Below are 27,895 nucleotides of genomic sequence, written 5' to 3' on the forward strand. Positions count from 1 at the left end.
AGTTTGACCAGCATCACGTCTGTGCAGTTCACGTTTGAAGTGCGTACAATCCAGTAAGTTAAAACGAAAGGGGGGGGGACCACCGCCACATGTTTCCAACACCCCATTTGCCATATCTGAAGGGCCCCCTTTTACAATAGTAAGCTCCTGTCTGGAATCGCCCTGTTTCTCCCATGTGCTAAAACCTATGCCGAGAGAGCTTTGGAGATAAACAAAAGGAACTCGAAATACCAGTTATTTTCAGCCCCATTCTATCCCCCGACTATTCACGCATAGGAAAAGGACTACCACGAACCATGCAGCGCTAACAGTAGAACATACGAAATACATGTTCAAATCTTTCACCACAGAGCAGATGATCTCCCCACCACCACTATCGGCACATGTGAGCACACTTCCCTTGCCACAGAGGACAATGCGCTTGGAAACTGCAGCCCTTGGAAACTCGACCTGCAACAAGTATTTTTTTTGCCACTTGTTGTTTTGAACATGTGCACAGGTTATTTTTGTGTTGCAAGTTGGCAGCTAAGAAGCATATTGTGAGCCTGACATGCAGCACAAAGCTCTCTGAAGGGTTCCAAGAGAGAGTGTGAAGTTGTTAAAACTCGCATCGGTCAAGGGTGCAGCGATGGTCGATGTGGCTTCAGTTTCCTTCCAGGTACTGGCCAATAGCTGTGGTTGTGCCCATTTTCAGAGCTGGCAACTTGAAGACTGCGAATGCAAACCATTACCCACAAAGGTAAGGTACCCTCCCCCAAACAAATCCACCTTTCCCCATATCCAAACCATAGTACAGCATTTCCTCTGCGCCACAACTGGTGCGGCCAGTAGACCTGCTTGCCAGGCTTATGTGCCTGAGAGCCTGATGCCCCTCTTACCTGTGGACTGCATGCTCTCTTGAATTGCTTCCACTTCAGCCAGCTCCATGCAGACCCCTTGGCCGTGCATGAGTGTGTGCAGAGGCTTCTCCACTCCCTGCGGCGGGTAGCATCGCAGCCCGGAGCCGCAGCGCGGCGTGTAGACCCCGCAGGGCATTCCTTTGGCCAAGGCGCAAGTGGCGCAGCACCCGCAGCCGGGCTCCTGCACCAGCTCCTCGCACCCGGTGGGCGCCCTGCAGCGCGCCAGCTTCTCCTCGGAGCATGGCGGGCACTGGATGGCGTCGAGGCTCACAGAAAAGCCCACCTGTACCAGGAGCAGCAGAGTGATGGGCGCAGTCCCCGAGTGCATGGCAGGCAGGCAGGCAGGTGTTACAGGGCAGCAAGGGACCGACAGGCAAGGCGATTGCAAAAATAAAAATTAAACAAAAAAATAACTGTGTTGCTGGCAGAGCAGAGAATCTGATCTCCAGTAGAAAGGGGGACTCTGTACTGAATGGGGGAGAAGCTCTTTCTTTGGACTTTATACCACTCTCTGGCCACACCTCCCTGTTGGAGGGAGAGGCAAAGGAGAACAGCAGCAGCAACCAAGGCAGCTTGCCCCACAGCTGAGAAAAGACCTCATTTGCCCTGAGGAAGGAAGCACAAAGAGCTTGCAGCTGCTGCAAAGACGGAAACCTGTGCCGGGACTGGAAAATAGCAGCAGCCCTCCAGCCATGCTTCTCCTATTACTTTGGTAAGTTACGAGTGCGCCTTGCCAGTGCCTGTTTGGTTTCTCTGTGAAAGGGAGGGTGGGGAGGCTGGGCTGGGGGGGGAGAGAGAGAGAAAGAATAATGCCACAATTATATTATGCATGCCTCGTCTGAGGTTGTGGCCACACAGGCGTTGCATTGATTAGGCTCAGAACATGAGAATGGTCATGCTGGGTCCGGTGTTGTGGTTAGGTAATTTTAGATTTTGGATTTTAATGGGACTCTAGGAAGAGGAAGGGGGCTGTAAATTTGTTCTGTTTTGCTTATTTAAAAATGTGGTGGGCCACTTCCACTGGGCTTGGGGAACCTCCCGATGATTCTGCTGAGTGGGGCCTTCAACGCCTGCCCTAAAGTCCTGTCCCAGTGGCACCACTGCCTGTGTGATATGATGGATCCATTTAGTCCAGGCATAGGCAAACTCTGGCCCTCCAGATGTTTGGGACTACAGTTCCCATCATCCCTAGCTAACAGGACCAGTGGTCAGGGATGATGGGAATTGTAGTCCCAAATATCTGGAGGGCCGGAGTTTGCCTATGCCTGATCTAGTCTCTTAAGAGTAGCCAACTCACAAGCAGGCTCTAAAAGGGACGGCCAGCTCCTGTTGTTTATTCCCATTATCCAGGAATAAGAGGTATACTGCACTTGGCTGTGGAAGTTCCATTCTTAGCAGCTGTGGTGTCTAGTGATTGATAGATGTACGGTTTACAGTGGTACCTCAGGTTACATACGCTTCAGATTACAGACTCCGCTAACCCAGAAATAGTGCTTCAGGTTAAGAACTTTGCTTCAGGATGAGAACAGAAATCGTGCTCCGGCGGCGCGACAGCAGCAGGAGGCCCCATTAGCTAAAGTGGTGCTTCAGGTTAAGAACAGTTTCAGGTTAAGAACGGACCTCCGGAACAAATTAAGTACTTAACCTGAGGTACCACTGTACTTTCATGAACTTGTCTAGGCTTAATTTATATATATATAAAAAAAAACACCTATGCTAGTGGCCATTGCCAGATATTGCATAAAATGGATTCCTGTTTTTGCAGGTTACCTGGACAAGAGAAAAAGGGAATTCACAAATAAAGTATCCATTGGTTTTCCTTGCTTCCACATGAGGTGTGTGCAGGTGGGGACCTTGTGCATCTCCTGCATTCTAGCAGAAAACGGGGAACCAGATGGGCAGATCTACTACACATGTGCTTTGCTTCCTTTGCGAGAATGTCTGAAGCCGCTCTAAGGCAATTATGTATTCCTAAAAAAGCATTTATTTATTATATATCTGTAAGGTCCTTTACCTGTCCTTCAGCATATGGTCCCAGAGTGGGTTACAACAATGCAATACACAGTTCAAAAAACAAACAAAAGCCTTCCCACTGGAACAGAAGAGTCGAAATTTGGCAAAAGAGGTGGGTCCCATGGAGTAAATACAGTGGCACCTTGGTTTACGACCTTAATCCGTTCCGGAAGTCCGTTCTTAAACCAAAGCGTTCTTAAACCAAGGCATGCTTTCCCATCGCAGCGGGGGACTCAATTTACAAATGAAGCACACTCAACAGGAAGCAAAACATGTTCTGCTTCCAAGGCAAAGTTCACAAACCAAAATACCTACTTCTGGGTTTGCAGCGTTCTTAAGCTGTTCTTAAACCAAGGTACCACTGTACCTTAAGTGTCGAAGATCTGGGTAAAGAGGTACATCTTCAGCATACAGCAAAAGCTATACAACAAAGACACTAGATGCATCTCTGTGCAGTAAATCACTGAAGACCATATTTCCCAAACTTGGGTCTCCAGCTGTTCTGAGACTACAGTTCCCATCAGCCCTGACCACTGGTCTTGCTAGCTAGGGATGATGGGAGTTGTAGTCCAAAAGCAGCTGGAGACCCAAGTTTCGGAAACACTGCTTTAAACACTAAAGCGAGCACCATTTCCTTTTGTTTGTCCACTGGATAATTCCAGAGAAGAGAGGATATTCACTCTTTCCACCTCTTCCCTCCTTCTGCAAACTTGTGGTGTGTGTGTACCTCCCATTTAGGGCAAACACAAACATTTCCAAACCACTGTAGCCCAAGGATAGGGGCCTGTGGCTGCTCAGATGTTGCTGGACTCCAACTCCCATCAGCCACAGCCATCAAAGCCAATGGTCGGGGATGATGGGAGTTGGAGTCCAATAATGTCTGGAGGGTCCCGGGTTACCTATCCCTGCTACATCCTGATGGGGTTTTTTTCCAGCTTGGGACAAGAATAAAGAAAGGTGAGAAGTAGCAATGGAACAACTGAGGGATGGCTCAGTTGGTAGAGGGTGAGATTCTTAATCTCAGGCTTGTGGGTTTGAGCCCCATGCTGGGTAAAAGATTCTTCCACTGGAGGGATTTGGAGTAGACATGATCCCTTCCAACTCTATGATTCTATTAATTCTTTTCAAGTCCACTGTTTCCCTACCCTGAATTGCACCACCCTGTGGGGTCTTCAGACATGTTTGTGTGATTTGAACTTTAGATGATATACAGAGAAGCTAAAATAAACCCTCTCATACTGACAATAATTCATTTAAAAATAAAAAAGCATACATACTTCCCTGGGGCTCAAACTTGCTCCAGAGTTATGTCTCTGAGCTAAGTGACCTTAGTGGCAATTTCAGATGTATAGAAACTGGTTGTGGGCACTTGGTGATGATCAAGGAGAGGCATGCTGCTCAAGACTCAAAAGTAGGGTGTTCTGTGTTACTACTTCACTTGTTCTGGCTTTGAAAATATATTCCAGGACAAAAACCTGGTGAGACCTGATTTATAGACCACCGTAGGTTTCTACAGGTGTATGTAAGCTTCTGACTTTAGCAGAACTCTTCTGTCCAACACAGAGTTCTTTGTTCCCTTTCATATGTTTCATAAACAAGAGCAGTGTGTTGTTACACCCACCCACACAGCAACACATGCCAAGCTTACCTGCTTAACACATGACTTCCTGCCTCTGTAGTCAAATTAGGTACTCTGATTGTGGGTCCGTTCTCAGAATTTCTCTTGTTAGAATATGTGTAGCTGACTGACACTTTCCTAAGTGCAGTGAGTGTTGCACACAGTTATTTGTTCCACTGTTATTTCTTCGAGTTGTCTACTGTCATTTCTTAAAAGCTAAAAACCACTTTAAAAAATAATAACCAAAGCTTGCATATGCCTTTCATAACTTAAATTGATCCAACTAGGAAATGATATCATGCCTACTTTTATCAAGAGTATATAACAGGTTGAAAACGCATAATCATAATGTTAAACAGTCTGATCTCGTGCATATTTACTCAGAATATATTCAAAGGAGTTTACTCTCTGATCAAACATACATAAGAGTGGCACTGTCAAAGTTTCCTTCCTTCCTTCCTTCCTTCCTTCTTTCTTTCCTTCCTTCCATCCACCCTGTTTTGTTGAACCAGATAAATTAAGACAGTTGAATCACAGAGTGATAACCTGGAGTTCAAAGCTGAAGTGCAGCCATTGACAGTGTCTTCCTGCATAAGGCTTAAAGTGGCTTTTCCTTTGTGAACTAAATGTATATCTTGCATTGTCCAAAATGCACATTTGCATCACAAATGACTTTCCTCTACTTTACCTTCTTTAGGGACAAAAGAAGCATAATGTCAACTTCAGCTTCCTATGAAAAGAACCTGTCATCTATCACCTTGCCTGCCTTTGCTGCTAAATGAGAGTTGGAATATGGAAGAAACCAGAGAGAGTTATTTAGGCTGTGTACACCTTACCGTGAGGGACGCGGGTGGTGCTGTGGTCTAAACCACAGAGGCTAGGACTTGCCGATCAGAAGGTAGGCGGTTCGAATCCCCATGACGGGGTGAGCTCCCGTTGTTCGGTCCCTGCTCCTGCCAACCTAGCAGTTCGAAAGCACATCAAAGTGCAAGTAGATAAATAGGTACTGCTCCGGCAGGAAGGTAAACGGCGTTTCCGTGCACTGCTCTGGTTCGCCAGAAGCAGCTTAGTCATGCTGGCAACATGACCCGGAAGCTGTACGCTGGCTCCCTCGGCCAATAAAGAGAGATGAGCGCCGCAACCCCAGAGTCGGCCACAACTGGACCTAATGGTCAGGGGTCCCTTTACCTTTACCATTACCTTTACACCTTACCGTATCCTCTGGTTCCAGTGAGTTCCCGCAGCTGGCATTTGAACATGGCGTTGCCCACAACCCTGTAGTTTCTTGAGAAAATACTGCTATTTGGTGCATTTTCCCTCAAACCAGCTTCAATCCGAAAGGAAAACTTAAGCCACACTCACTTTGCAATTGAGCTTTAACATCCTGCTTTTTCTTAAAAGACTGTTTAAGCTTTTTTTTGTGAAGGGGGAGAGATTAAAGTCACTTTAAAATAACTTTTCCCCCTCCGCCAAGTTTACATTCCCCCCCCCCCTCAGTTTAATAACTTGTGGCAACCCTCCTTATGACCTTCCATTAAGACAAAATATTCTCCAGTGATTTCCCTTTCTTCTTTGCTTGATCAAGCCAAATCTGATATGGTACCTCAAGCCAGCAATCTATCCAATTGGCAGGCACAACGTGGAAGACAACTCACGCCTGGTATCTGTGTGATAACATGCTTTTCATGTATCATGTATTTACACACTGCCAGCCTTCAAGTCTTCGTGAATGGCGCCCTCATGAGGTTTTAAAGATTACTCCTCATTTTGGGTACAGATGTGAGCAGGCCCCACTAGCTCAGCAATCTCCAGATGTGCCTGCAGTTAATCAGGGTGTCCCTGATGAATTCAGAGCCTCCAAGTGTCCCTGTTTTCCAGGGACAGTCTCAGATTTACAGAAGCCATCCTGGTTTTGGATTTGATCCTGGAATGTCCCGCTTTTCCTTAGGATGTCCCTATTTTCATCAGAGAAATGTTGGAGAGTATGTAAAGCGACCACCAAGCCAAGAAAATAGGTATCTATACAACCTTTAGAAGGCAGCCCTGTGTAGGGAAGTGTTTTTGGTTTTTTTAATGTTTAGTGTTTTATTATGTTTTTATATGTGTTGGTAGCCACCCAGAGTGGCTGGGGCAACCCAGTCAGATGAGCGGGGTATAAATAATAAAATGATAATGATGGAATAGGGTGTCTCTATTTTCACCGGAGAAATGTTTGAGGGTATGTTCATTTCCCCATTTTTTTCTTCAAGATGAAGAGTTATGCCAGGAGTCGGCAAGGCTTACCAGCCATGGGCCGGATCACTCCCATGGAGATCGTCTGTGGGCTGGACTGGCGCAGCGTGACACTGGAAATCACGTCTGTGCATGTCTGCAGTGCCGGAAATCGCTTCTGTGCATTCCCAGACGCCAAAAATCACACCTGCAGAAGCGATTTCTAATATCTGCGTGTGCGCAGATGCGATTTCCGGTGCCGCTTGGCAAGTCCCCGCGCTGTACTGCGCCGGTTTAGCACAGCATGCGGGGAACTCGCTGAACGGGCGGCTTGGTTCAGGGGCAGCTTGTGGGCCGGTAAAACGGTCTTCATGGGCCGGATCCAGCCCATGGGTCACACGTTGCAGATGCCTGAGTTATGCAGTCCAAAAGCTTAAAAGTCATAAAGCATCTCAGTCCAGTAAGCCATTCATATTCCAGAGTCTGTGTTACTTAAAAGGTTTCCATTCAGTTATTCCTAATATAACGAAATGTAAGAGTCAGTGTGCTGTAGTGGTTAGCGGGTTGCACTCGGACTTGGGAGAACAGGGCTCAAATTCCCACTTGCCCATGAAGCTCAATGGGTAACCTTGGGCCAATCACTCACTCTCAGCCTAGCCTACCTCACTGGGTTGTTGTGAGGATAAATGGGGAGGGGGGGAGAACTATGTATGTCTCCTTGAGATACATACAGTAGATAGAACCATGTAGGATGACAAAAAGACTTCCAGTGCCTCTTGCACTGTGGCTGAAACGCATCCCTCAGCATTAGAAATTATGTATTGCAATAGCCTAACACAGAAATGTGTTAGAGAAAAATTAACAATAGACTCTTTTGGCAGGCCAAGAATGCAGCAGGTTGACTGCAAGCTTCAGAAACAGCATCCAAATGAAAAGGAAGCCAGCCGGGCTGGGCTAACATCTGTGCACCAGAGGCATGGTGGTTTTGAATCCTGCAACCAGATAGGAAGCGATGCTAAAAAAGAGTTCCAGATAATTGTTTTCATCCGGAGATTCCCAGAGCTGAGTCGAGCAAGCACTTTGCGCAAGCACAGAAGATTATAAAATGACCAGATGCAACAACATGCTTTAAAGGGACCACTCCCTCCCACAAGGGAGTGTTAATATCATTTTCAGTCCAGTTGGCCAGACCTTCTCTGGCTACTTTAAGCAGCCAGAATGGACAAGGGTCAAGTGCACACAGATGGTCAGCTGTACACTTCTAAAGAATTCTGACCACATCTGCAGGCCTCACAAATGGAGAAAGAAATACCCACAGAAGTTGGACAAGCAGATGTGAATGATGTCTCCACTGGTGTTCCTTTCAATGTAAAATCAGGGCAGGGTGCAAGCAATTTTATTTGGAAAGAGTCTCACAGCGGGCAGAGGAGGACTTCTCCAGGAGGCCAGAAGGTAACAAATGGAAACCACTCCAAACGGCAGGTGCAATGGTGGCAATTGTCTCCACATAATAGGTCCTAAAATGTGCTTTAGTCTGTGTTTAGTCAGATTCAGTTCTTTTCTCCGCCATCTCTCCAGTAGCATTTGCTGCGGTTTCACTTAAGTAAGCGTGCTTTGGAAATCTGTGAAGCATTGCACTTATTCTAAGTGGCAATATCTAAATGTGCCCCAAGATTCCTACCTCTCCTTCAAAATAAGCTATTTGTTAATACACTTCAGGGGTGCTATGGACTGACAGAGCAAAAGGTGAGGTCTGGGAATATCCCAGGGGTGAGCTAGACCCCTCTAGGTATTGGACAAACACACTTTCTGCATTTCTGTTTCCTGCATTTTCACAGATGTCCACCTGAGGGCACCAAAGCAGAGAGGGAAAGTGAAAAGAAATGGCAGCTGTAAATCAATTTCTGCTAAAATCTTTTTGGGCCTGGTTTGCCAACAAACGTCAACACACACACACACACACACACACACACACACACACACACACTTTCCATGCTTTGAGCATCCCTCAGCCCTGAAGCACTAAGATGTGACATGCTCCACCTGCCAAAAAGGCTTTGTTTTACCTGCCCAGAGAGAGTAATACCCATTGACAATGCCTCACAGCACCACCACCTCCCGGACCCGCTTAGTCAGCCAACTTCAAAATGTACCATGTCTAGCAACGACTTTTGATAACTAGGGGGAGAACTGGGGAGGGAAGCAATGGCAGGGGTGGGGAACTATTGAAGAGGAAAAATTGAAACAGAATGGACTAATGGATCAAAACTAAAATGTCCTTAACTGCTGTAAATGGGGGACATTGCCCAAATAAGTTATATAATTTAATACAGTGGTACCTCGGGTTAAGAACTTAATTCGTTCTGGAGGTTCTTAACCTGAGGTACCACTTTAGCTAATGGGGCCTCCCACTGCTGCCGCACCATTTCTGTTCTCATCCAGAGGTTAAGTTCTTAACCTGAGGTAATATTTCTGGGTTAGCAGAGTCTGTAACCTGAAGCATCTGTAACCTGAAGCGTCTGTAAGCTGAGGTACCACTGTGCGTCAATATCTCACACTTACTTGAAAATGCTCAGGCCAGGGGACATGCAGGTTTTGTTTTCATTTGCCATTTTAAGTCTCAGAACAACCCTGCAAGGTGAATTAGGCTCAGATGCAGGTCTTTTCTACACATGCGCTTGTCCTGTGCTGAAAATAGTTGTTATTGTTGGTGGTGGTATTGTTGTTCTATTTATACCCTACCCATCTGGCTGGGTTTTCCCAGCCACTCTGGACAGCTTACAGCATATATAAAAAATTGTAAAACATCAGACATTTAAAATTTCCCGATACAGGGCTGCCTTCAGGTGTCTCCTAAAAGTCAGATAGTCATTTATTTCCTTGGCGGGGGGTGCATTCCATAGGGTAGGTGCAGATTATAGTGGTTTTCTGCTTGCCCACACTTTGTAGGCACAGATCTGGGTGCTTTTGCCTTTGCCCTACCTCTTTCTCCCAGAAAACCTGCTCTTTAGCACTAAATCAAAATGAGCAAAGCAATCTGCGGAAAAACCTGATGGCCAGTTGTTCTAATTCAGCACTAAAGACTGGGTTTCCCCTGGGTTTCCCTGGCAGGGCAAACAGAGAGGTGTGGATAAGTTAATAGTGACAGACCGCAAACTGCAAGGCACAACGAGTGTGCCCCTAAAGAAACGCCTGTGGGTGTGAAACTTTTCATCAGGCTGGATGTTAAGCAGAGGGCGGCGGGTGGGGAGAGAGAAAGCTGGCTTGATGCTGAAGCCACAAAGTCTGCATTTTGCCACACTCTGAAAATGGAGTGGAGGAGGGAGATAGCAGACGAGAATGGGGTGAGGCTGTCGTAGGTGCTAGGCAGATTTCACATTGCACTGGGGGACATAAGCTTGCTGTGCCTTGGATTCAAGCAGAGATCAGGCATGTCTCTCTGGCTTCCCAGCTTGCTTCCTCCTGCTTCTAGCTGTCACGCCTCCACTCTGGCCTTTTGTCTTTCTAACTACCAGAAAGTTGAGGGAGAAGAACCCACCCATGTGTTCTCTAGCACAGAGCCACTTCCTTTGTTACCTTAATGACTCATACCATGCCTGGCTATCTCCGCAGTTGAATCCCGGTTGGGTCCAGGAACTCAAGCATACAGCCTGCCGCCTCCCCCACCCCAAATCACAACACTATGTTGGGATTATGCCTCCCTTGACCTCCTTAAGATGTTTCAAAGAGATGCTAGAAAACACTGGATTTATTTTCAGCTGCTAACAAATGAAGAAGCATTATGCCTTACAGAAAAAAGAGATTGCCATCAAACATGTATTTGTTGTTGTTGTTTAGTCGTGTCCGACTCTTCGTGACCCCATGGACCAGAGCACACCAGGCACTCCTGTATTCCACTGCCTCCCGCAGTTTGGTCAAACTCATGCTGGTAGCTTCAAGAACACTGTCCAACCATCTCGTCCTCTGTCGTCCCCTTCTCCTTGTGCCCTCCATCTTTTCCAACATCAGGGTCTTTTCCAGGGAGTCTTCTCTTCTCATGAGGTGGCCAAAGTATTGGAGCCTCAGCTTCAGGGTCTGTCCTTCCAGTGAGCACTCAGGGCTGATTTCCTTCAGAATGGATAGGTTTGATCTTCTTGCAGTCCATGGGACTCTCAAGAGTCTCCTCCAGCACCATAATTCAAAAGCATCAATTCTTCGGCAATCAGCCTTCTTTATGGTCCAGCTCTCACTTCCATACATCACTACTGGGAAAACCATAGCTTTAACTATATGGACCTTTGTTGGCAAGGTGATGTCTCTGCTTTTTAAGATGCTGTCTAGGTTTGTCATTGTTTTTCTCCTAATAAGCAGGCGTCTTTTAATTTCGTGACTGCTGTCACCATCTGCAGTGATCATGGAACCCAAGAAAGTAAAATCTCTCACTGCCTCCATTTCTTCCCCTTCTGTTTGCCAGGAGGTGATGGGACCAGTTTTTTTAATGTTGAGCTTCAGACCATATTTTGCACTCTCCTCTTTCACCCTCCTTAAAAGGTTCTTTAATTCTTCCTCACTTTCTGCCATCAAGGTCATGTCATCTGCATATCTGAGGTTGTTGATATTTCTTCCGGCAATCTTAATTCCGGCTTGGGATTCCCCCGCCCCCCTCTTCCTCTGCCAGTGTTGCCATGCACTGAAGAAACTTCCACAAAAGAAATATGTTCTTCCTTAAACAGTTATTGGATTGAACTCTTCCCCAGTTCCTCTGCCCTTCCTCTCAGAAGACAGAAGAGTTTGTCAGGCAGCCTTGAGCTGTTTGCAAAAAACCCAAACAGGCACCCTCACTGCATCAAAACTTTATCACCCACTGGGATGGTGTTTAGTCTTTAGGGTAACATGCTCATTGACAGAGGCAAAGGGCAGGGAGATGAACTTCTAAATATTAGAACCGTAGAATTGTAGAGTTGGAAGGGACCCCAGTGGACATCTAGTCCAACCCCCTGCAATGCAGGAAACTCAGCTAAAGCATCCATGATGGATGGCCACCCCCTTCCCGGTTCTAACCTGCTATTCATCCATCACTGATACCATTCCACACCGCTTCTTTTTCTCTTGCCCCAACCCCAAATATTGCATTGGTCCTTGAACTTTTGTCAGACAGAAATCCACATCATGATTCCCCCCAAGCCTCAAACAGACTCTTTAATGTGAGTGACCCTTCTCTCTGTTATATCAGTCCTTTATGAAGAACAGTTAGAACTGGAATTTTCACTCTGAAAGGAGTATACATGGTTTGCATGCAATAGGTCCCCAGTTCATTCCAGTTCTCCAAGTAGGGTTGGAAAAGACCCTTGCCTTGCCTGAAACCGCGGAGAGCTTTCTCTCTGGCTTTCCCAAACTTTGGACTCCAATTGTTTTTGGACTACAACTCCCAGGACTAGTGGTGAGGGATGATTGGAATTGTAGTCCAAAAGCAGCTAGAGACCCCAGTTTGAGAAAGCCTGATGTAGACAGTAGTGAGCTGGATGGACCATTGGTCTGACTTAGTATAAGGCAGATTCCTAGGGATGCAGGTGGCGCTGTGGTTTAAACCACTGAGCCTCTTGGGCTTGCCGATCAGAAGGTCTGCAGTTCGAATCCCCACATTGGGGTGAGCTCCTGTTGCTCTGTCCCAGCTCCTACCAACCTAGCCATTCGAAAGCATGCCAGTGCAAGTAGATAAATAGGTACCACTGTGGCGGGAAGGTAAACAACGTTTCTGTGTGCTCTGGTTTCCGTCACGGTGTTCCATTGCGCCAGAAGCGGTTTAGTCATGCTGGCCACATGACCCAGAAAGCTGTCTGTGGACAAACGCCAGCTCCCTTGGCCTGAAAGCAAGATGAGCACTACAACCCCATAGTTGTCTTTGACTGGACTTAACCATCCAGGGGTCCTTTACCTTTTTACCTACCTAGGTACCAGGGAAGCAGTTAAGGCTCCCCTTTAATTCTGTGTTTTATTAAACCCATGACTTAGAGCAGCTCGCCAAACTATGATTGATATTTCAGGGTTTTTTTAAACAATAGCAATCATGCAATGCAGCCTTCACCGTCCTGGCCCCCTCCAGATGTTGTGGACTCTTATTTATTTTATATCTATACACCACATTCTCATAAAATATCAAGCTGGGATACAGCAATATAAGCTTTTGCTGGGTGGGGCTGCTGGAAGTTGTAGTCCAGTACATCTGGAGGGCACTGGGTTGGCAAAAGTTGATGCAATGTGTGGAAACTCATCTAACACAAATGTCCACAAAGCCTTAAGCACTGGTGGACTAGTAGGAAACGTGTGCTTTTCCCTATGTTTTCCTGCTTCTGGTGCACTGCTTTTTAAAGGCACATCGACCCCTGTGTGTGACATCTGCCGGGATAGCTCAGTTGGTTAGAGCGTGGTGCTGATAAAGCCAGGCTTGCAGGTTCGATCCCTGCATGGGACAGCTGCCTATTCCTCCTTTGCAGGGTGTTCAGCTAGATGCTCGTCAGGGTCCCTTCCAATTCTTCTATGATTCTACAGATTGTTGTAGGGATTAAATGAGGAGGGGGAGAACCATGTAGGCCCTGGGTGGGTGGGTGGGTGGGTACGAGGAGAGGTGGGATATAAGTGCAACAAATAACTAAAACTCAAGAGCAGCAGCTGAGCACAAGAGCCCTCTACCCTCCTGCTATTTCCAACAACTGGTTTCAGAACCGTTACTGCTTTTGTGGACGCAGAGCCTAGGCATCATGCTGATGGAGAGAGCTGACGTTCCCCTGTTGACGTTTTGCCTGCCTTTTCCCCCAGAAAAGGAGACGGCTTTGTATCTGTGGCCACCGATTGCTCTGTGCGGTGCCTTCAGCAGCACCAAGCAGTGCTGTGGTGTGAGATGCCAGCTGATTGGCAGAGAGCGCCTGGTGGGCGGGCATCCTAAGCAGATAAGAGCTTGGATCAGAAGTGCCAAAGGTTGGTCTGGGGAGAGAGAGGAGAGTGTGTTTGAGTTTGGGAAGCGCTGGGAAGGACACAGACAGAATCGCAGGATCATTGCAACTGCAGAGTTGCAATGGGCGCTCTCAGGGCAGCCCCGTCTTTGCGTTGGCTCTGCATCGTCCTGGTGCTAGCGGGGCTGGCTCCCCTCACTGCTGCTCAGTACTGGTGGTCTTGGGGTAGACAAGAACCCACAACTGTGATGATGCCAACAACCCCCAAAGGTAGGTGCAGAAGGCTTTCCATTGCTCTTCTATGCGGTGAAGGGGTTGGAAATGTCGGAGGGTCCAGAAAGGTTAATCTCAGATGTTTGGAGCAGAGAGGGCTTGGAGTCAGTTAACACTGCTTGGTTGGCTTGTAAATAGAGCAAGGTGGTACAGATGGGGGGAAGGGACTAGGAGTTTGCAACGGGAGGTATTTGGACTGCAGCTGTTTGGGGTTCAAGTGACCGCCATATAGTTGTGTGGCAGGCAGGATTTCAACAGGTGCTGCTTTCCCTGCGTGGAGTTGCAGTGTGATGCACAGCTTTCGCTCCCAAAAGTTGCACAGCATCTGTGCACGTGGGGTCTGCCTGTTGAACTGCTGCCTTTTCTGCTGCTATGAGAGCTACAGGAGCCTTGCCAGGGGAAAGTTGGGGAGAGTGCTGTGTGGTGGATAGCATGCTAAACTCTGACAGGGGAGACTTGGGTTCAGATTTCTGCTTAGCCCTGATGCTTCAACAGCAGTATTGGCCAGGTTGGTCTCTGGCCTGATCTACCTCACAAGGTTGTTGTGAGCCCTACCCTGAGCACAGAAGGAGGAAGAATTGCAGAAGAAGGAAGAATGTACGATAAGAAAAGTTAGGAAATATGATTTGACTGTGATATGGTTCTATGAAATAATGATATTGGAAACTGCTACATATAATTACTAAGAAATTCAGATGGAAGGGATATGAGGAAGTCAAATAATATGTTTATGAAGATGGATTTTAATTAATTAATTAAGTGTTATTGTAGTGATGATTTGTTTTATTTTATGTTCCATATTCTTTTTTCTTTTTCTTTTTTCTATTTCTCTCTTCTTTTTTAGTATTGTTAATTTTTTTCTTTTTGTTATGTTTATGTATGAAAAATAATAAATATTATTGTGGGGGAGGGAAAGGAGGAAGAATTGGATGTACTTACTTTTACTTACTTACTAAATTTGTACGCCGCCATATACCTGTAGGTCTCAGGGCGGTTCACAATTGGATGCAGCAATAAGAAATAAAACAAACATGGCATTCTCCTAACTTTGGCTTTTCTTTCCTGATAGCTCAGTTGGTAGAGCATGATACTCTTAATCTCAGAGCCCTGGGTTCGAGTCCCATGTTGGGTGCATTGCAGGGGGTTGGACTTAGATGATCTTTGTGATCCCTCCCAGCTCTTATGATTCCGTGATTCCGCTGCTCTGGAAAATGAGCATCAGAAACGGAGCGATTTCCTTTTACATTTAGGATGCTCTGATGTGGTGGTAGCCCCTAACATGGTTTTGTTTTGCCTTCCCAGCCACGGAAGCAGATGTGGAAGACCCCACTGAGAAAATGGTCCTGAGCACCCCCACCCTTTGGGACACACCAGGGACATTTACAGAGGAGGTGGCAGTCTCCTCTGAAGCAACAACACCAGACCTGGTAAGCAGTTGCTGTGGGATGGCTGGGTAAGGCCAGGGCATGCCTAGCACCCATGTTCGTGGCGAATCATCTAGCAAATTTAGCAGAACTCTAGAACTGGAGGGAGCTTTGTAGGCCATCAAACTGGTACAGCAGGCATGGGGAATCTGTGGCGCTCCAGGTGTTGCTGCACTACAACTCCCAACACCCCTGGAGATACTGGATGGGGATCCTGGGAATTGGAGTCCAACAACATCCAGGCAAGCCACAGGTTCCTTGTCCCCTGTCCCTGCACTACAGCACGAGAAACCTCTGGCCCTCCAGATGTTGCCTGGCGCTAATTCAGATCAGCCTCAGTCAGTGGCTAAGAATGACAAGAGTTATACAGTGGTTCTCAACCTGTGGGTCCCCAGATGTTGTTGGACTACAACTCCCGTCATCCCTGAGCTCTGGCCTTGCTAGCTATGGGAGTTATAATTCAACAACATCTGGGGACCCACAGGTTAAGAAAGGCTGCTTCCGGAGGGTCACAGACCCCCCACCCCTGATCTGGTGTAACCCTTTGCTTCATGCAAGTGAGCAGGGTTGGTTTTTTTTCATCTGAGAAGGCTCCTATGCCTTTAAGAGCAGTGTGGCAAGCAGAGAGTTGACTATACTTCTATAGCCATTACTATATTTCTATACAGAATAAAGCTTTCACCTCCTAGATTTCTGGCTTCCTCACAGCTTCGTAATACAGCAAGGGTTTGACAGTGTGACAGATGTGTAAAATCATTATGAAGGGAGAGCGCAGCTGCAAAGGCGTGTGCTGGTAACTGGGTGCATATTTGTTTTATTTTACTTCTGTTTATTACATTTCTATCCCACCTTTTTTATTCCAAGGTGCCACAAAATATTCTCCCCCCCCCCCATTTAATCCCCACAACAACCCTGTGAGGTAGGTTAGGCTGACAGGCAGTGACTGGGCCAAGGTCACCCAGTGAGCTTCATGGCCGAGTGGGGATTTTGAACCCTGGCAAGTAATAGGAGCAATTTATTATTTATTTTATATTGTAAAATTTATACACCTCTTTTTTTGGGGGGGGGTGGCCATAATTTATTTCTATACCACCAGCAGTGTGCATAGTATTTTACATGCCAAATAACAGCATAAACCTATGTATCTATTATCAGTGTTCACAGCACTTTACAGGTAACATTACCATGTGATTCTATACATGTCTAAACAATATATATTTTTATTAAAGATTTTCTTGTTTTACAGAAGTAAGTGTAATGTCTCTCGTATTTTTTCCATGTAACATTTTTACAAATCCGTTTCATTTGTTGAGACATTAGGGGGAGAGAAAAAAAGGGGTGGAGGGAGGGAAGATGGGTGGGGGTGGGGTCGGGTGGCGATGTTTCTATTATGCTTAATGTATGTAGAGTTTGGTGTCAGCGTTGCTTGTGTTGTTCACTTGTGTTCCTTTGGTGGTGAGAGAGGTTGGGGTTGGCCTAGGGTATGATTGTTTGTTTGTGATTGGCTGTGGTGATCTTTGTTTTCGTGTGTGAGTGGGGTGGGTGGGTGTTTAGCCATATTGATTTGTATGCTGTTGGTGGATTATTGTCATTGTCTTGTTGGGCTGTATATGTGATAAAGGGGAGCCATACCGGGGTAAAGGCGTCGTCTTCTGTTTGTCCCCGTGTCAGTTTCAGTTTATTGGTTAATTTTTCTAGTTGGGCTGTTTCCCATACTATTTGGTACCATTGGTTCATGCTTACTCCTCACAGGTCTCTCCAATGTCTGGTTATGGTGTTTCTGGCTGCTGAAAGTAGGTGGCTTATGAGTTCTTTGTGGTATAAATGGGCATTGTTGTCTTGGAAGATGTTTAGTAGGGCCAATTCTGGGGTGATGTCTAAAACTTGCTTAGTTATTTTACATATTTCTCGTGTGGCTGTTGTCCAGAATAGTTGGATTTTGAAGCACTCCCACCACATGTGGAGGTATGTGCCTGTGGAGGTGCACCCTCCCCAGCATTTTGGTGAGGTTCCTGGGCGTATTAGCGCTAGTTTTCTTGGTGTTAGGTACCACCTGTAGGTGAGTTTCAGAGTGAGTTCTTTTCTTTTCGTTGATATGGATTTAAAGGGGGGTTTAGACCACATTCTGGTCCATTGAGTGGGGTTAATCTCATAGCCTATGTCATTCTCCCATTGTTTTTTGATTGCGTCTAGGGGGTTTGTGGGATTTTGGAGTAGTATTTTGTATACTGCGGATACCGTCCCTTTACTGTTTCCCTTTGTTGTTAGGAGGAGGTTTTCGAAGGTTGTCAGGGGCCTAGTTGCTGCTGATTTTACTGTTGGGTTGTTTAAGAGGGCATGTAGTTGGTGTTGTGTTAACCAGGGCATTTGGGTGTCTTCTAGTTTGTCTTGTATTTCTTGTGTTGACAAAGGTTTGTTATTTTTATAAAAATCTATTAGGCGATATAAGCCTTTTGTTTGCCAGGTTTTTATCTGGAGGTTTTGTGCTGCATGGTGGAATAATGGGTGGTACGTTAGGGGGATTAGTGGTGATGGGGTTGGGGATAGTTTGCCTATTTGTGTTTTCCATGCTTTGAGCATGGTCTGTGTGTACCTGTTAAGTGTTGTGGGAATTTTCTTTAGTTTGTTTGGGAGGAGTGGGTATGCTGTGGTGCAGGTATTTTCAGTTGTGTCCCTCTCTAGGTGTACCCATTGTTTTGTCTCATCTTCGAGTATATATGGGATTATATGGCGTATTTGGTTGGCAATGTAATATGGTTCTATGTTGGAGATTCCCCATCCTCCTTCTGAGGTGGGGAGGTGCAGGTATTTGGGGCTTATTCTTGGTTTTTTATGTGAGAAGATAAAAGAGTAGTTTTCTCTGCCAACTGCGGAGTTGGGTTGAGGGGATCCAGATTGGGAGGGTTTGGAATAGGTAGGTTAGTTTTGGGAGGGTTATCATTTCGATCATGGCTATTTTGACTGAGAGAGTGAAATTCATGTTATTACATCTCTTTAGGTCTTTGTTAATTTGTCGCCACAGGGGCTTGTAGTTGTGGAGGTACAATTTATTGAGGTTTCTGGTTATTTGTACCCCTAGGTATCTGAACTTGGTGTGACAAAGTTTTGGTGACCTTAGTGAGTTCTTTTTGGATGTGAGGAGGGGTGTTGAAGCACATAGCTTCTGACTTTGTAAAATTTACCTGTAGGCCCGACACCATTGCAAATGTGTTGAGTTCTCTGATTAGGGAGGTTGCTGTGCTTATGGGGTCTGGTGTTGTGACCATTAGGTCATTTGCAAAGAGCCCTAATTTATAGGTTCTGCCTTTTATTTCCACTCCCCTGATGTCTGTGGCTGCTCGGATTTGGATTGCTAAGGGTTCCAGAGCCAGGATAAATAAGAAGCGAGACAATGGGCACCTTTGTTTCATGCCTCTTTATTTATACACCTCTTGATGGTAAAAAAAAAAAAAATGAAACACCTTAAATTGCTTTACAAAATAACACTTCGTGTTTATGTAGCGTGTTCAAATCACTCATAGCGTTTTGCGTGATTTCCGTAATCTTTTGTTTAGTTAGCCACCACTATCATCCCCCCTGTAATATAGGTTGTCAGAAGAGGACTATGGTTATCAAGTTGTATGCTCTTTGTGTGCACACACATGGAATCCTGGGAACTGTACTTTGTTAAGGGCGCAGGCTAGGCTTTTTTCTGGGGGTACGCAGGAGTAGGCATACCCCTAAACATTTTGTGAATCTTTGTACTTTTGTCCATTTACTGTATTTATTTTTCCCGATTTGAACTATAAAATGGTGATTTTCTTGAGTCAAAATGAGAGTAAACATTTTTGTAGGGGGGAAAAAGCCCTGGGCACAGGGAATTGTAGCTCTGTGAGGGGTAAACGACATTTCCCAGGGCTTGGGGTGGGTGCGCTTTAAATGTATGGTGTGTGTATGTTCATGTCCGTAGCACAATTTGAACTGAGGACTTTCAGGCCAATAGCCAACGTTCTGCACTAGCCAGAGGTGATGTGTCTGACTTTGCATGTGAAATAAGTTTGGTTTTGAATCTGGATGTGTGAATTCCAACAAGTGAGTGGGTGAGTGTGTAGCAGAAATAAGAACAAAATTGTACCCAGAGAGGTCACCCTGCATATGTTCTGGCCTCCGGAAGGGCATAAATAAGCTTTTGCTAAAAGAACAACCCAGAGTCATGACCAACAGCCCTATCTTTTTCATTTTCAAACACTTGTGTAAGAATTTGTCTAGTGTCCAAAGTCCGTTTCGGGGCTTAATCCAGCCCACCGGTCGGTTTAATCCAGCCCATGTGGCAGTTTATTTGCTGGGGTAAAATCCTAAAAAAACCTTCAACAACTTCAATTCTAAAAAAAGGTCAACGACATTGGTTGGCCCTTCGGTCGGCCCCCACTGCCCTTCACTTCATCAAATCTGGCCCTCTTTGCAAAAAGTTTGGACACCACGGGTCTAGTGCAATATTAAATGTTCCATAATTATGGATATGCTTCATGTTCACACTTCACCTGCAAGAATGGGAGAATATATGGGGGGGGTGGAAAGAGAGAGAGAAGATCCATCCTTTTGCAAGTCCTTCACTCCTGAGCAGAAAAGATTTTAGAAGTACTGTATATCCATGAACACTATTCACTGATCGGTGACCTGAAAGCTGCATGCCTTTGAGTGAAGCTGCAGCTTTCAGCACATGTCGTCTCATTACTACTGAGAAGGGGCGTATATACAAGATTGCAATCCTGTATGTAATAATTAATCTGTAGGAGCAACCACCTCCTCATTCCATTCTGTTATAAAAGGGGAGGGGAGCCCTTGGTCGTGAGCAATGAAGAAAACATGAAGGACACACAGCAATCAAACAGTTCCTCTATTAAGTTCACTGATGGAACTGGCATGGAAATAAGGAATTGGAAAGTGATAACCCACTGCAGTGTAACATGGAGATTCTGCTCTTCACTGTGCAAGTCCATTGATTTATCTGGCTGAGTATTATCTCCCCCAGGGAGAGGACCTGTAGTCTAACAACATCTGGAGGACCACAGTCTCCCCATCCTTGGCCTGTATCTGGTGTGGGGAACCTTTGACCATCCAGGTATTGCTGACCACAACTTCCACCAATCCTGTTTGCCGAGGCTGGTGGGCATTGTCCTTCATCAACATCTGGAAGGCCAGGGTTCCCCATCTTTGATCTACACTGGCAGTAACCGTCCAGGGCTTCAGAAATAAGTCTTTCACCATCTTTACCTGGAGATCACCAGCAATTGAATCAGCACTGGATAGCTCAGTTGGTTAGAGAGTAGTGCTGATAATGCCAAGGTGGCAGATTTTATCCCTGTATGGGACAGCTGCATATTCCTGCCGGCGTTGGACTAGATGACGCTCAGGTCCCTTCCAACTCTAAAGTCCTATGATTCTGTGATTGAACCTGAGATCTTCTCATACAAAGCATGTGTTTTACCTCTGAGCTATGGTCTCTCTGCCCTGCCACCCGGTAGTCTGAGGAAATGGGGAACGTTTACATGCACACCTGTAAGGTAAAGGTAAAGGGACCCCTGACCATTAGGTCCCGCTGTGGCCGACTCTGGGGTTGCGGTGCTCATCTCACTTTATTGGCCGAGGAAGCCGGCGTACAGCTTCTGGGTCATGTGGCCAGCATGACTAAGCCGCTTCTGGTGAACCAGAGCAGCGCATGGAAACACCGTTTACCTTCCTGCCAGAGCAGTACCTATTTATCTACTAGCACTTTGACGTGCTTTCGAACTGCTAGGTTGGCAGGAGCAGGGACCAAGCAACGGGAGCTCACCCCGTCACGGGGATTCGAACTGCCAACCTCCTGATCAGCAAGTCCTAGTCTCTGTGGTTTAACCCACAGCACCACCCGCCTCCCATTGCGCACCTGTAACATAGCACATAAACAGACTGATCAGTTATCGTTTAACCACCATGTTGTACTCATAGCCAAAGTGCTTCGAGAGAGGCATCTGCCTGCAAAGAGAATGCAAGACGAGACGGACCTTTGGTCTAATCCAACAAGGCAATTCTTGAATTCTAGGGGGTTGTGAGTGGCAGCACAGGAACATACGTGCGGCTGTGTTTCCACGCACACACCCTGTAAAGTACACCGTCCTCCTTTGCACTGCTCTCCCTCCCACACCCTGCAGGTTAGGTGCAGTTGCTGCCCCACAGCCTTTCAGCCTCCCCACCCCCTTGGCATCTCAGCATAAAAGGCTTATGGCAATTCAGGCCAGACGGCTGTTCATCTGAGCATGCTCCTGATGTGGGAGATGCAGACCAAAGTCCCAAGGCCAGCTCCCCCACCCTGAGACACACAATCACTTGCTTTTCTCTCTTGGTCCCTTTCTCTCCACTTTATCAGCAACCAAGGTCCTGTCAGACACAACAAATCCTTGGATTCAGTACATGTACAGGGCTTAATTGGCCAAAGGGAAATGGCTAGAAAGGGACCAGCCCAAGCAAGCGTTGTGTGTCCTGATTTTACAGAGGAGAGTCCTCTGTTTCGAAAGGCTGTCAGGAGATGCTCCTCTGTTTGATGGTATCTTCCATTGGAAAGTGCCCTTCCTCTTCCTAATTTTTAAACATTACTTTTTTAAGTGTAGGTTTTTTACTTTATTTGGGCTGCTTGGTTGTGATGGCGTTGCCTGTTTGGGCAGGGACGACGACAGATGTTTCCTGCTGGGGTTTTTTAGCTCTAGATTATTTGGTTGGGGGAAGGGTGGTGCTTTGCCTGTTTTGGATGGTGGTGGTTCTGAGCGTCACCCCTTTTTTTATCCTGTCAAATCGGTAGTTTCTGGTGCCCCCCAACAGTTGGTGTAGAATACAATGGCCAGATTGGGAGCTTCCACCTGAGAACATGTGACACCATTGTTAAAACAGGTGCCCTGGCTGCCCACTTGCTACTGAGAGAGGTTCGAGCTTCTTGTGTTAATTTACAAAGCCCTGAACAACTTAAGCCCAGGGTACCTCAGGGATTGCCTTAACCCTTGTGTTATATCCCCGTAGAGGTTTGGCGTTTGTGTGTGTGGTTTCTTTTGTAAAAAAATAAATTGGAATTTTTATGAAAGTGATACAAAACAGTACCAAGAACAAGGCAAAAAAATTAAAAAATACAGATGTTCCTGATCCCAGTCACTGAGATCATCTGCAAGAGCATCGTCGGTCATTCCCTAAGTTGGTGAGGCTTGTTTGACAAGATACTGAGCCTTTAGTGTCATCTGTGATGTTTCTACGTTTTTAGAACTGGGATTTTTGTATGCTGCTACATTTGCTATAGAATTACTGTTCTATTATTGCTGCTATTATTAAATTATTCTTGCAATCTGTTGGTTTGGTGATGCCTTGCCCTGATTGTCACTTTCAGCATAATTCTGTGTGTATGTGAAAAGGTGTCATACAGATAAATTGATTATGATTTGGAATTTTTTGCTTGCTTTGCGGTTAATATTAGTTAGGCATAAGCCCAGTTCTAGGGATGTGGGTGGCACTGTGGGTTAAACCACAGAGCTTAGGACTTGCCGATCAGAAGGTCGGCAGTTCGAATCCCCATGACGGGGTGAGCGCCCGTTGCTCGGTCTCTGCTCCTGCCAACCTAGCAGTTTGAAAGCACGTCAAGTGCAAGTAGATAAATAGGTAAGGTAGCGGGAAGGTAAACGGTGTTTTCGTGCGCTGCTCTGTTTGCCAGAAGCAGCTTAGTCATGCTGGCCACATGACCTGGAAGCTGTACGCCGGCTCCCTCGGCCAATAAAGCGAGATGAGCGCCACAACCCCAGAATCGGTCACGACTGGACCTAATGGTCAGGGGTCCCGTTACCTTTACCTAGGCCCAGTTCTGGTGTCTCTCTCCTCTCCCAATCCCATGTTATTAACGCTGTATGAATAGGAAAGTGGGGGGAGCACTCTCACTGCCCCCCTCATTGCCTCTCATTGCCATCGCTGCTCCCACAGCCCCTCACATGCCGAGAGGACTGAACCTCTGCCATGGGGAGCCTTTTTTCTACCCCATAGGCTCTCTAGATCTTCCACTGCAGGACTGGTTATTCTCAGCTATAATTGATCTCACAGGTGGAGAATACTTTCATTTTTATAAATCTTTATTATCTGTACAGCGAATCTTTGTATGAGTGAATGCTTTGTTATCCAGTTGTAGCTGTGCTGTGTCTTTGTATTTTTGTCCTTCTAGACCATGAGGCTTTATAGTTTATATTTCTGGTTATTTCTTTTCCCATCCTTTTTTTGTTATGCTTACACTTTTGTTTGCTAATAAAAAATTAAATTAAAAAACAAAACAATCAGGGGTGCTAGGGAACACGGCCCTTATTCGCCCTCACATGATAATTGTGTGAGGGGGAAAACCTGAAGAGGACTATAGGGATTCAAAATTAATATATATGGTCTTAACCCCTTCATGCATTAATTAGACCAGGGTTCCCAAACTTGGGTCTCCAGCTGTTTTTGGACTACAATTCCCATCATCCCTGACCACTGATCCTGCTAGCTAGAGATGATGGGGGTTGTAGTCCAAAAACAACTGGAGATCCAAGTTTGGGAAACATTGAATTAGACTGAAGCATGTTGGTTATATGAGACTGGTTATCCCACAAACATTATGTCAGGCTGTGGTGTGCTCACAAATTCCATTTCCCCCCCTCCCAGGCTACCTCTGCAGCTGACAAGGAGGAAGTGTTTCCTGGCATGGATTTCCCCTTTCAAAACATCCTTGAAGGCAGCACTGAGGATGAAGATGATGAATTTTTACACAGCCTAGTAACAGCACCGGGGAAGGAGGTGTCAACTGAGCTGGTATGCTTCCGTTATTTTCTGTAGCAAGTAGTCTGGATATCTTCATCTGCCCCTGAAGGCTGGCAGCTGCTACCTACCTAGTTTTAGGGCTTATCCACATCTCTGCTCTTCCCAGGCATGGTCCACGCTTTAGAAAAGCTCAGTGTTCAAGCGCCTTCTTTTTCTCTTTTGCTCCGGATGTTTCTCCATGGAAACCTGTTCTTTAAAGTTCAATCAAAACAAATGGCATTCCGCGGAAAAACCTCTGTAAATGACTAAGCAGAGGGCCAATGCCTATGCCAGGAGTGAGGAAAGCAACAAATTAAAGAATCAGCTACCATTCTGAAAAACAGAGAGATGTGTGCATTGTGTAGCTCCTAGGTCTTCCTACACCATTAGAAGATAGCAGCACTTTGCTTTGGAGGGTGGGAGGCCTGCTCAGTGGCAGGGAGGAGAAGACTTGGCATCGTAGTTGGTGTCTTACAAAATATGATTTCCTAACTGTCACCATCTTGTTATCTCAGGAAGATGCAAAACCCTCAATGTCTTCAGTTCACCAAACCACAATCCGGGAAGATTCTGAGACAAAAGAGGTACATTTGGGATTCTGTTCTGGAAAAAACAGTGCCACGCTGAAATAAAGGAATAGGGGGTGGGGGGAGTTAAAGGGATAGTAACCAGAAGAAGCAAGTCCTTTATTCAATGGAACTTATTTCTGAGTAAACATACATTAGTTTATTGCCTTCTGGTATGGGGGGTTGCTATGGTGAATATATAGTACTAAAGTGCCATGTGGAACCACCATTTTAATTCCCACTTTTTTTTTTTTTTTTTTTGATGAGGCACTGAAAATTCTCTGTTAGAGAATCCTTGCTTTCCTTCAGAGACCTACAATTCTCAAGGTTCCTTGTGGAGACAGAGTGAAGCCAGTTTTAACCTGCAGTATGGATAGAATCAAAGTGGCTGGTCTTGAATAGCAACCATCATCAGAGATGCACTGTTTAGAGAATTCTCAGTTTGTTCATTTTGCCCAGTTAGAAAACACTTTTCTTTAAATCTCCCAGAATGTCTACTAACGGCTCCTTTGCACACCTTTCAGGCAAAGCCTGTGACTGAAAAATCATGGTGGCCTCTGGCAACTGTTACAAAGGAGCATCCTCAGAAGGCTGAAGTGAGTCAATACAGGATTTTGGTAATCCATGGGGTTTGGTAATCCATGCCATATTTTTGTGAGGCAGCATCACCAGTACAGTTAATCTCAGCCACTCCTCTGTAGGTATATTGCCCAGGACTTTTTGAAATATTTCAGGACCTCCCTGGGGATTTAGGAAGATACACTGAAAGACATTGTGCTGGTTATTTAGAAGGCCTACCCACACACATGACACAGTCACTGACACTGAGACATTGACAGAAACAGCTTTCCTCAGAAACAATATGGCGTATTTTTCAGGATTCTATGAGTGGTTAATTTCTAGAGAGTGAAATGCCCAGGCCTTGATTCTCTGACCAAGCTCCATGACTTCTGACTGACACTCCCCTCATCAAATCCCAGATTGATATGAATGGTTATCTTGATAGGTCTTATTACATTTTCATTACAAATGTGCACCTTAACAATGTAAACAGGCAGGGAGGTTATCTGATTTTTGTCATTGTCTTGTGTCTCAGGAGGACCCACATGTCTCGACTCCTGATGTTCACCAAACCGTGGGCAGGGGAGACTCTGTGGCAAAAGAGGTATGTAGGGAGTTCGCTATCAAGAAGCCAATGGCACTATGGAAGAAGGGGGAAAGGGGGAAACAACTCAAGGGACAGTAACCAGGATAAGCAGAACCGTCATGTTTGCTATACCAGCTTCCTGGAAAGTATATGTGTATGCTTTGCAGGTAAGGTTTACTGGTAGATTTGGTTCACATTTTAACACAAACTCTACCTAACCTTCACTTTGCAAAGCAATACACTCAAGATGGCGGGGGTGGCAGCTTTCAGCCTGAGGGCTGCATTCCCTTCTGGGCAAACTTCTGAAGGAGTCATGGCCTCCCCAAAGAATTCCAGGGACTGTAGGAGATCCCTATTCCCCTCAGAGAGTTACCAATCCCAAAGTGGTTTAACAATCACCCCTCTTCCTAGGGAACTATGGGATTTCTAGCTCCATGAAGGGAACGAGTCTCCCAACAACTCTCAATACCCTTAACAAACTACAGTTCCCAGAATTCTCTGAGGGGAAGCCATGACTGTTTAAAGTGCTATAATACTGCTTTAAAAGTATACTGCAGTTTTTGTCAGATACTGTCCCTTCCAGAAGTGCAGTTACATGGAAAGTAACAATGCACCTTAGCAATGTAAAATGGCAGGGAGGTTATTCGATTTCCTAACTGTCGTCATCTTGTATCTCAGGAGGAACCGCAACTCTTGACTCCTTCTGTTCACCAGACCGTAGTCAGGGGGGACTCTGTGGCAAAAGAGGTATGTAGGCAGTTCACGATCAAGAAGTCAGTGTCGCTGTGGAAGAAGGAGCCTAGACAGAATTATGGCAGCCTGACAGAGAGGCCTGGAATGGCAGCACTATTTCTTTTAAATCAATATTGTGGCATTTATATCCCACTTCTCTTCTGCAAAGTTCAAGACGGCATATGTGGTTCTACTCATTTTTTTCATCCTCACAACAATCCTGTGAAGTAGGTCAGGCTGACCATGTAACTTGGCCCAAGGTCACCCAGTAAGATAAAATATTGTCAGATAAAATATTGTCCTTCCAGTTCTACAGTTACATGGAAAGAGGGAAAGAAGGAGGTTTTTTTTAAGTCTGGAATAATCAGGTGGAAATGACGCAGAAGGAAGGAACTCTGATGGGATGAAATAATAGGGTAGATTTAGAAAGTTGGGGGTGAGTTGTCACACACACACAGAGAGAGAGAGAGGGGGGGGTCTGCTTTAAAGTCTCTGATATGGCCCTGGAGGGCCTTGAGGTATGTCTATATTAGGGTTGCCATATTTCAAGTAAAAATTTGGACTCAAAAAATGGTTAAGCTTTTTTAGGGCAATCACCTGATAGCATCTCCACCACTGCCAAGCCTAAACCAGAGCCTGGGTTGCCAGAACCTGAAGCAGAGCCACCCAAGCATATTTAAACAAAAAAAATCCAGGACATTTGCTTTAAAATGTAAAATTCTCCCCAGATGGGCATGTAGGACCCGCAGAAGAGGACATGTCCAGGAATTCCTGGACGTATGGCAACCCTAGATTCCTGACCTGGTGAAAAAAGTTTTAAATGTGTAATTTATTTATTTTTTTGGCTTTTTGACAGGTGATTACGAAAGAGGAAACCTCATCCATTTCCCCTCCCAAGACAGCCGCTGCCTCCATTATTGGGGTAAAAAAGGGGAAAGTTGATGTTTGGGACTACAATTCCCATCATCCCTGACCACTGGTCCTGTTAGCTAGGGATGATGGGAATTGTAGTCCCAAACATCTGGAGGGCCGGAGTTTGCCTATGCCTGCTCTGTGGGTTATGACCTTCCTCTCTGTGTTCCATTGGTGAGAGGTGATCTATCGCTAACTACTTTTTCTGTTTTCCTTAGATGCATAATTTTTCCCAGTGTGTCTGTCCAGCAACACCAGGCCCTCGTGGTGCAAAGGTGCGCATCTAAGCTTTCTCCCCCTGTGTTGGGTTGCTGTGGTAATGGCAAGTCCAGGCCAGTCTGCAGCTGAGGGTGTGTC

At 45.8% G+C, this 27,895-nt stretch overlaps 2 protein-coding genes across 4 annotated transcripts in view; one reads left to right on the top strand and one right to left on the bottom strand.

Moving 5' to 3' along the window:
- The window catches only part of IGFBP4 (insulin like growth factor binding protein 4), a 40,155-nt gene extending 38,910 nt beyond the window's left edge, over positions 1-1,245 (bottom strand). The window contains exon 1 of the mRNA XM_053363211.1: positions 879-1,245. Coding sequence (XP_053219186.1) covers positions 879-1,227 — 349 coding nt within the window. The 5' untranslated portion in view covers positions 1,228-1,245. The remainder of the gene's footprint in view (positions 1-878) is intronic.
- A 294-nt stretch (positions 1,246-1,539) lies between these two features.
- Positions 1,540-27,895, top strand: part of LOC128400751 (collagen alpha-1(XV) chain-like) — a 49,248-nt gene continuing 22,892 nt past the window's right edge. For 2 of the 3 annotated variants that reach the window (XM_053363205.1, XM_053363206.1), the window contains exons 1-9: positions 13,348-13,940; positions 15,246-15,370; positions 24,047-24,193; positions 24,697-24,765; positions 25,272-25,343; positions 25,844-25,912; positions 26,573-26,641; positions 27,483-27,548; positions 27,757-27,813. In XM_053363205.1, coding sequence (XP_053219180.1) covers positions 13,793-13,940; positions 15,246-15,370; positions 24,047-24,193; positions 24,697-24,765; positions 25,272-25,343; positions 25,844-25,912; positions 26,573-26,641; positions 27,483-27,548; positions 27,757-27,813 — 822 coding nt within the window. In that variant the 5' untranslated portion in view covers positions 13,348-13,792. Of the gene's footprint in view, positions 1,612-13,347; positions 13,941-15,245; positions 15,371-24,046; positions 24,194-24,696; positions 24,766-25,271; positions 25,344-25,843; positions 25,913-26,572; positions 26,642-27,482; positions 27,549-27,756; positions 27,814-27,895 lie in introns of those variants that run through there. The other variant, XM_053363207.1, reaches the window with a different exon arrangement.

The sequence above is a fragment of the Podarcis raffonei genome, chromosome 13, assembly GCF_027172205.1.
Source record: "Podarcis raffonei isolate rPodRaf1 chromosome 13, rPodRaf1.pri, whole genome shotgun sequence".
Classification (NCBI taxonomy): domain Eukaryota; kingdom Metazoa; phylum Chordata; class Lepidosauria; order Squamata; family Lacertidae; genus Podarcis; species Podarcis raffonei.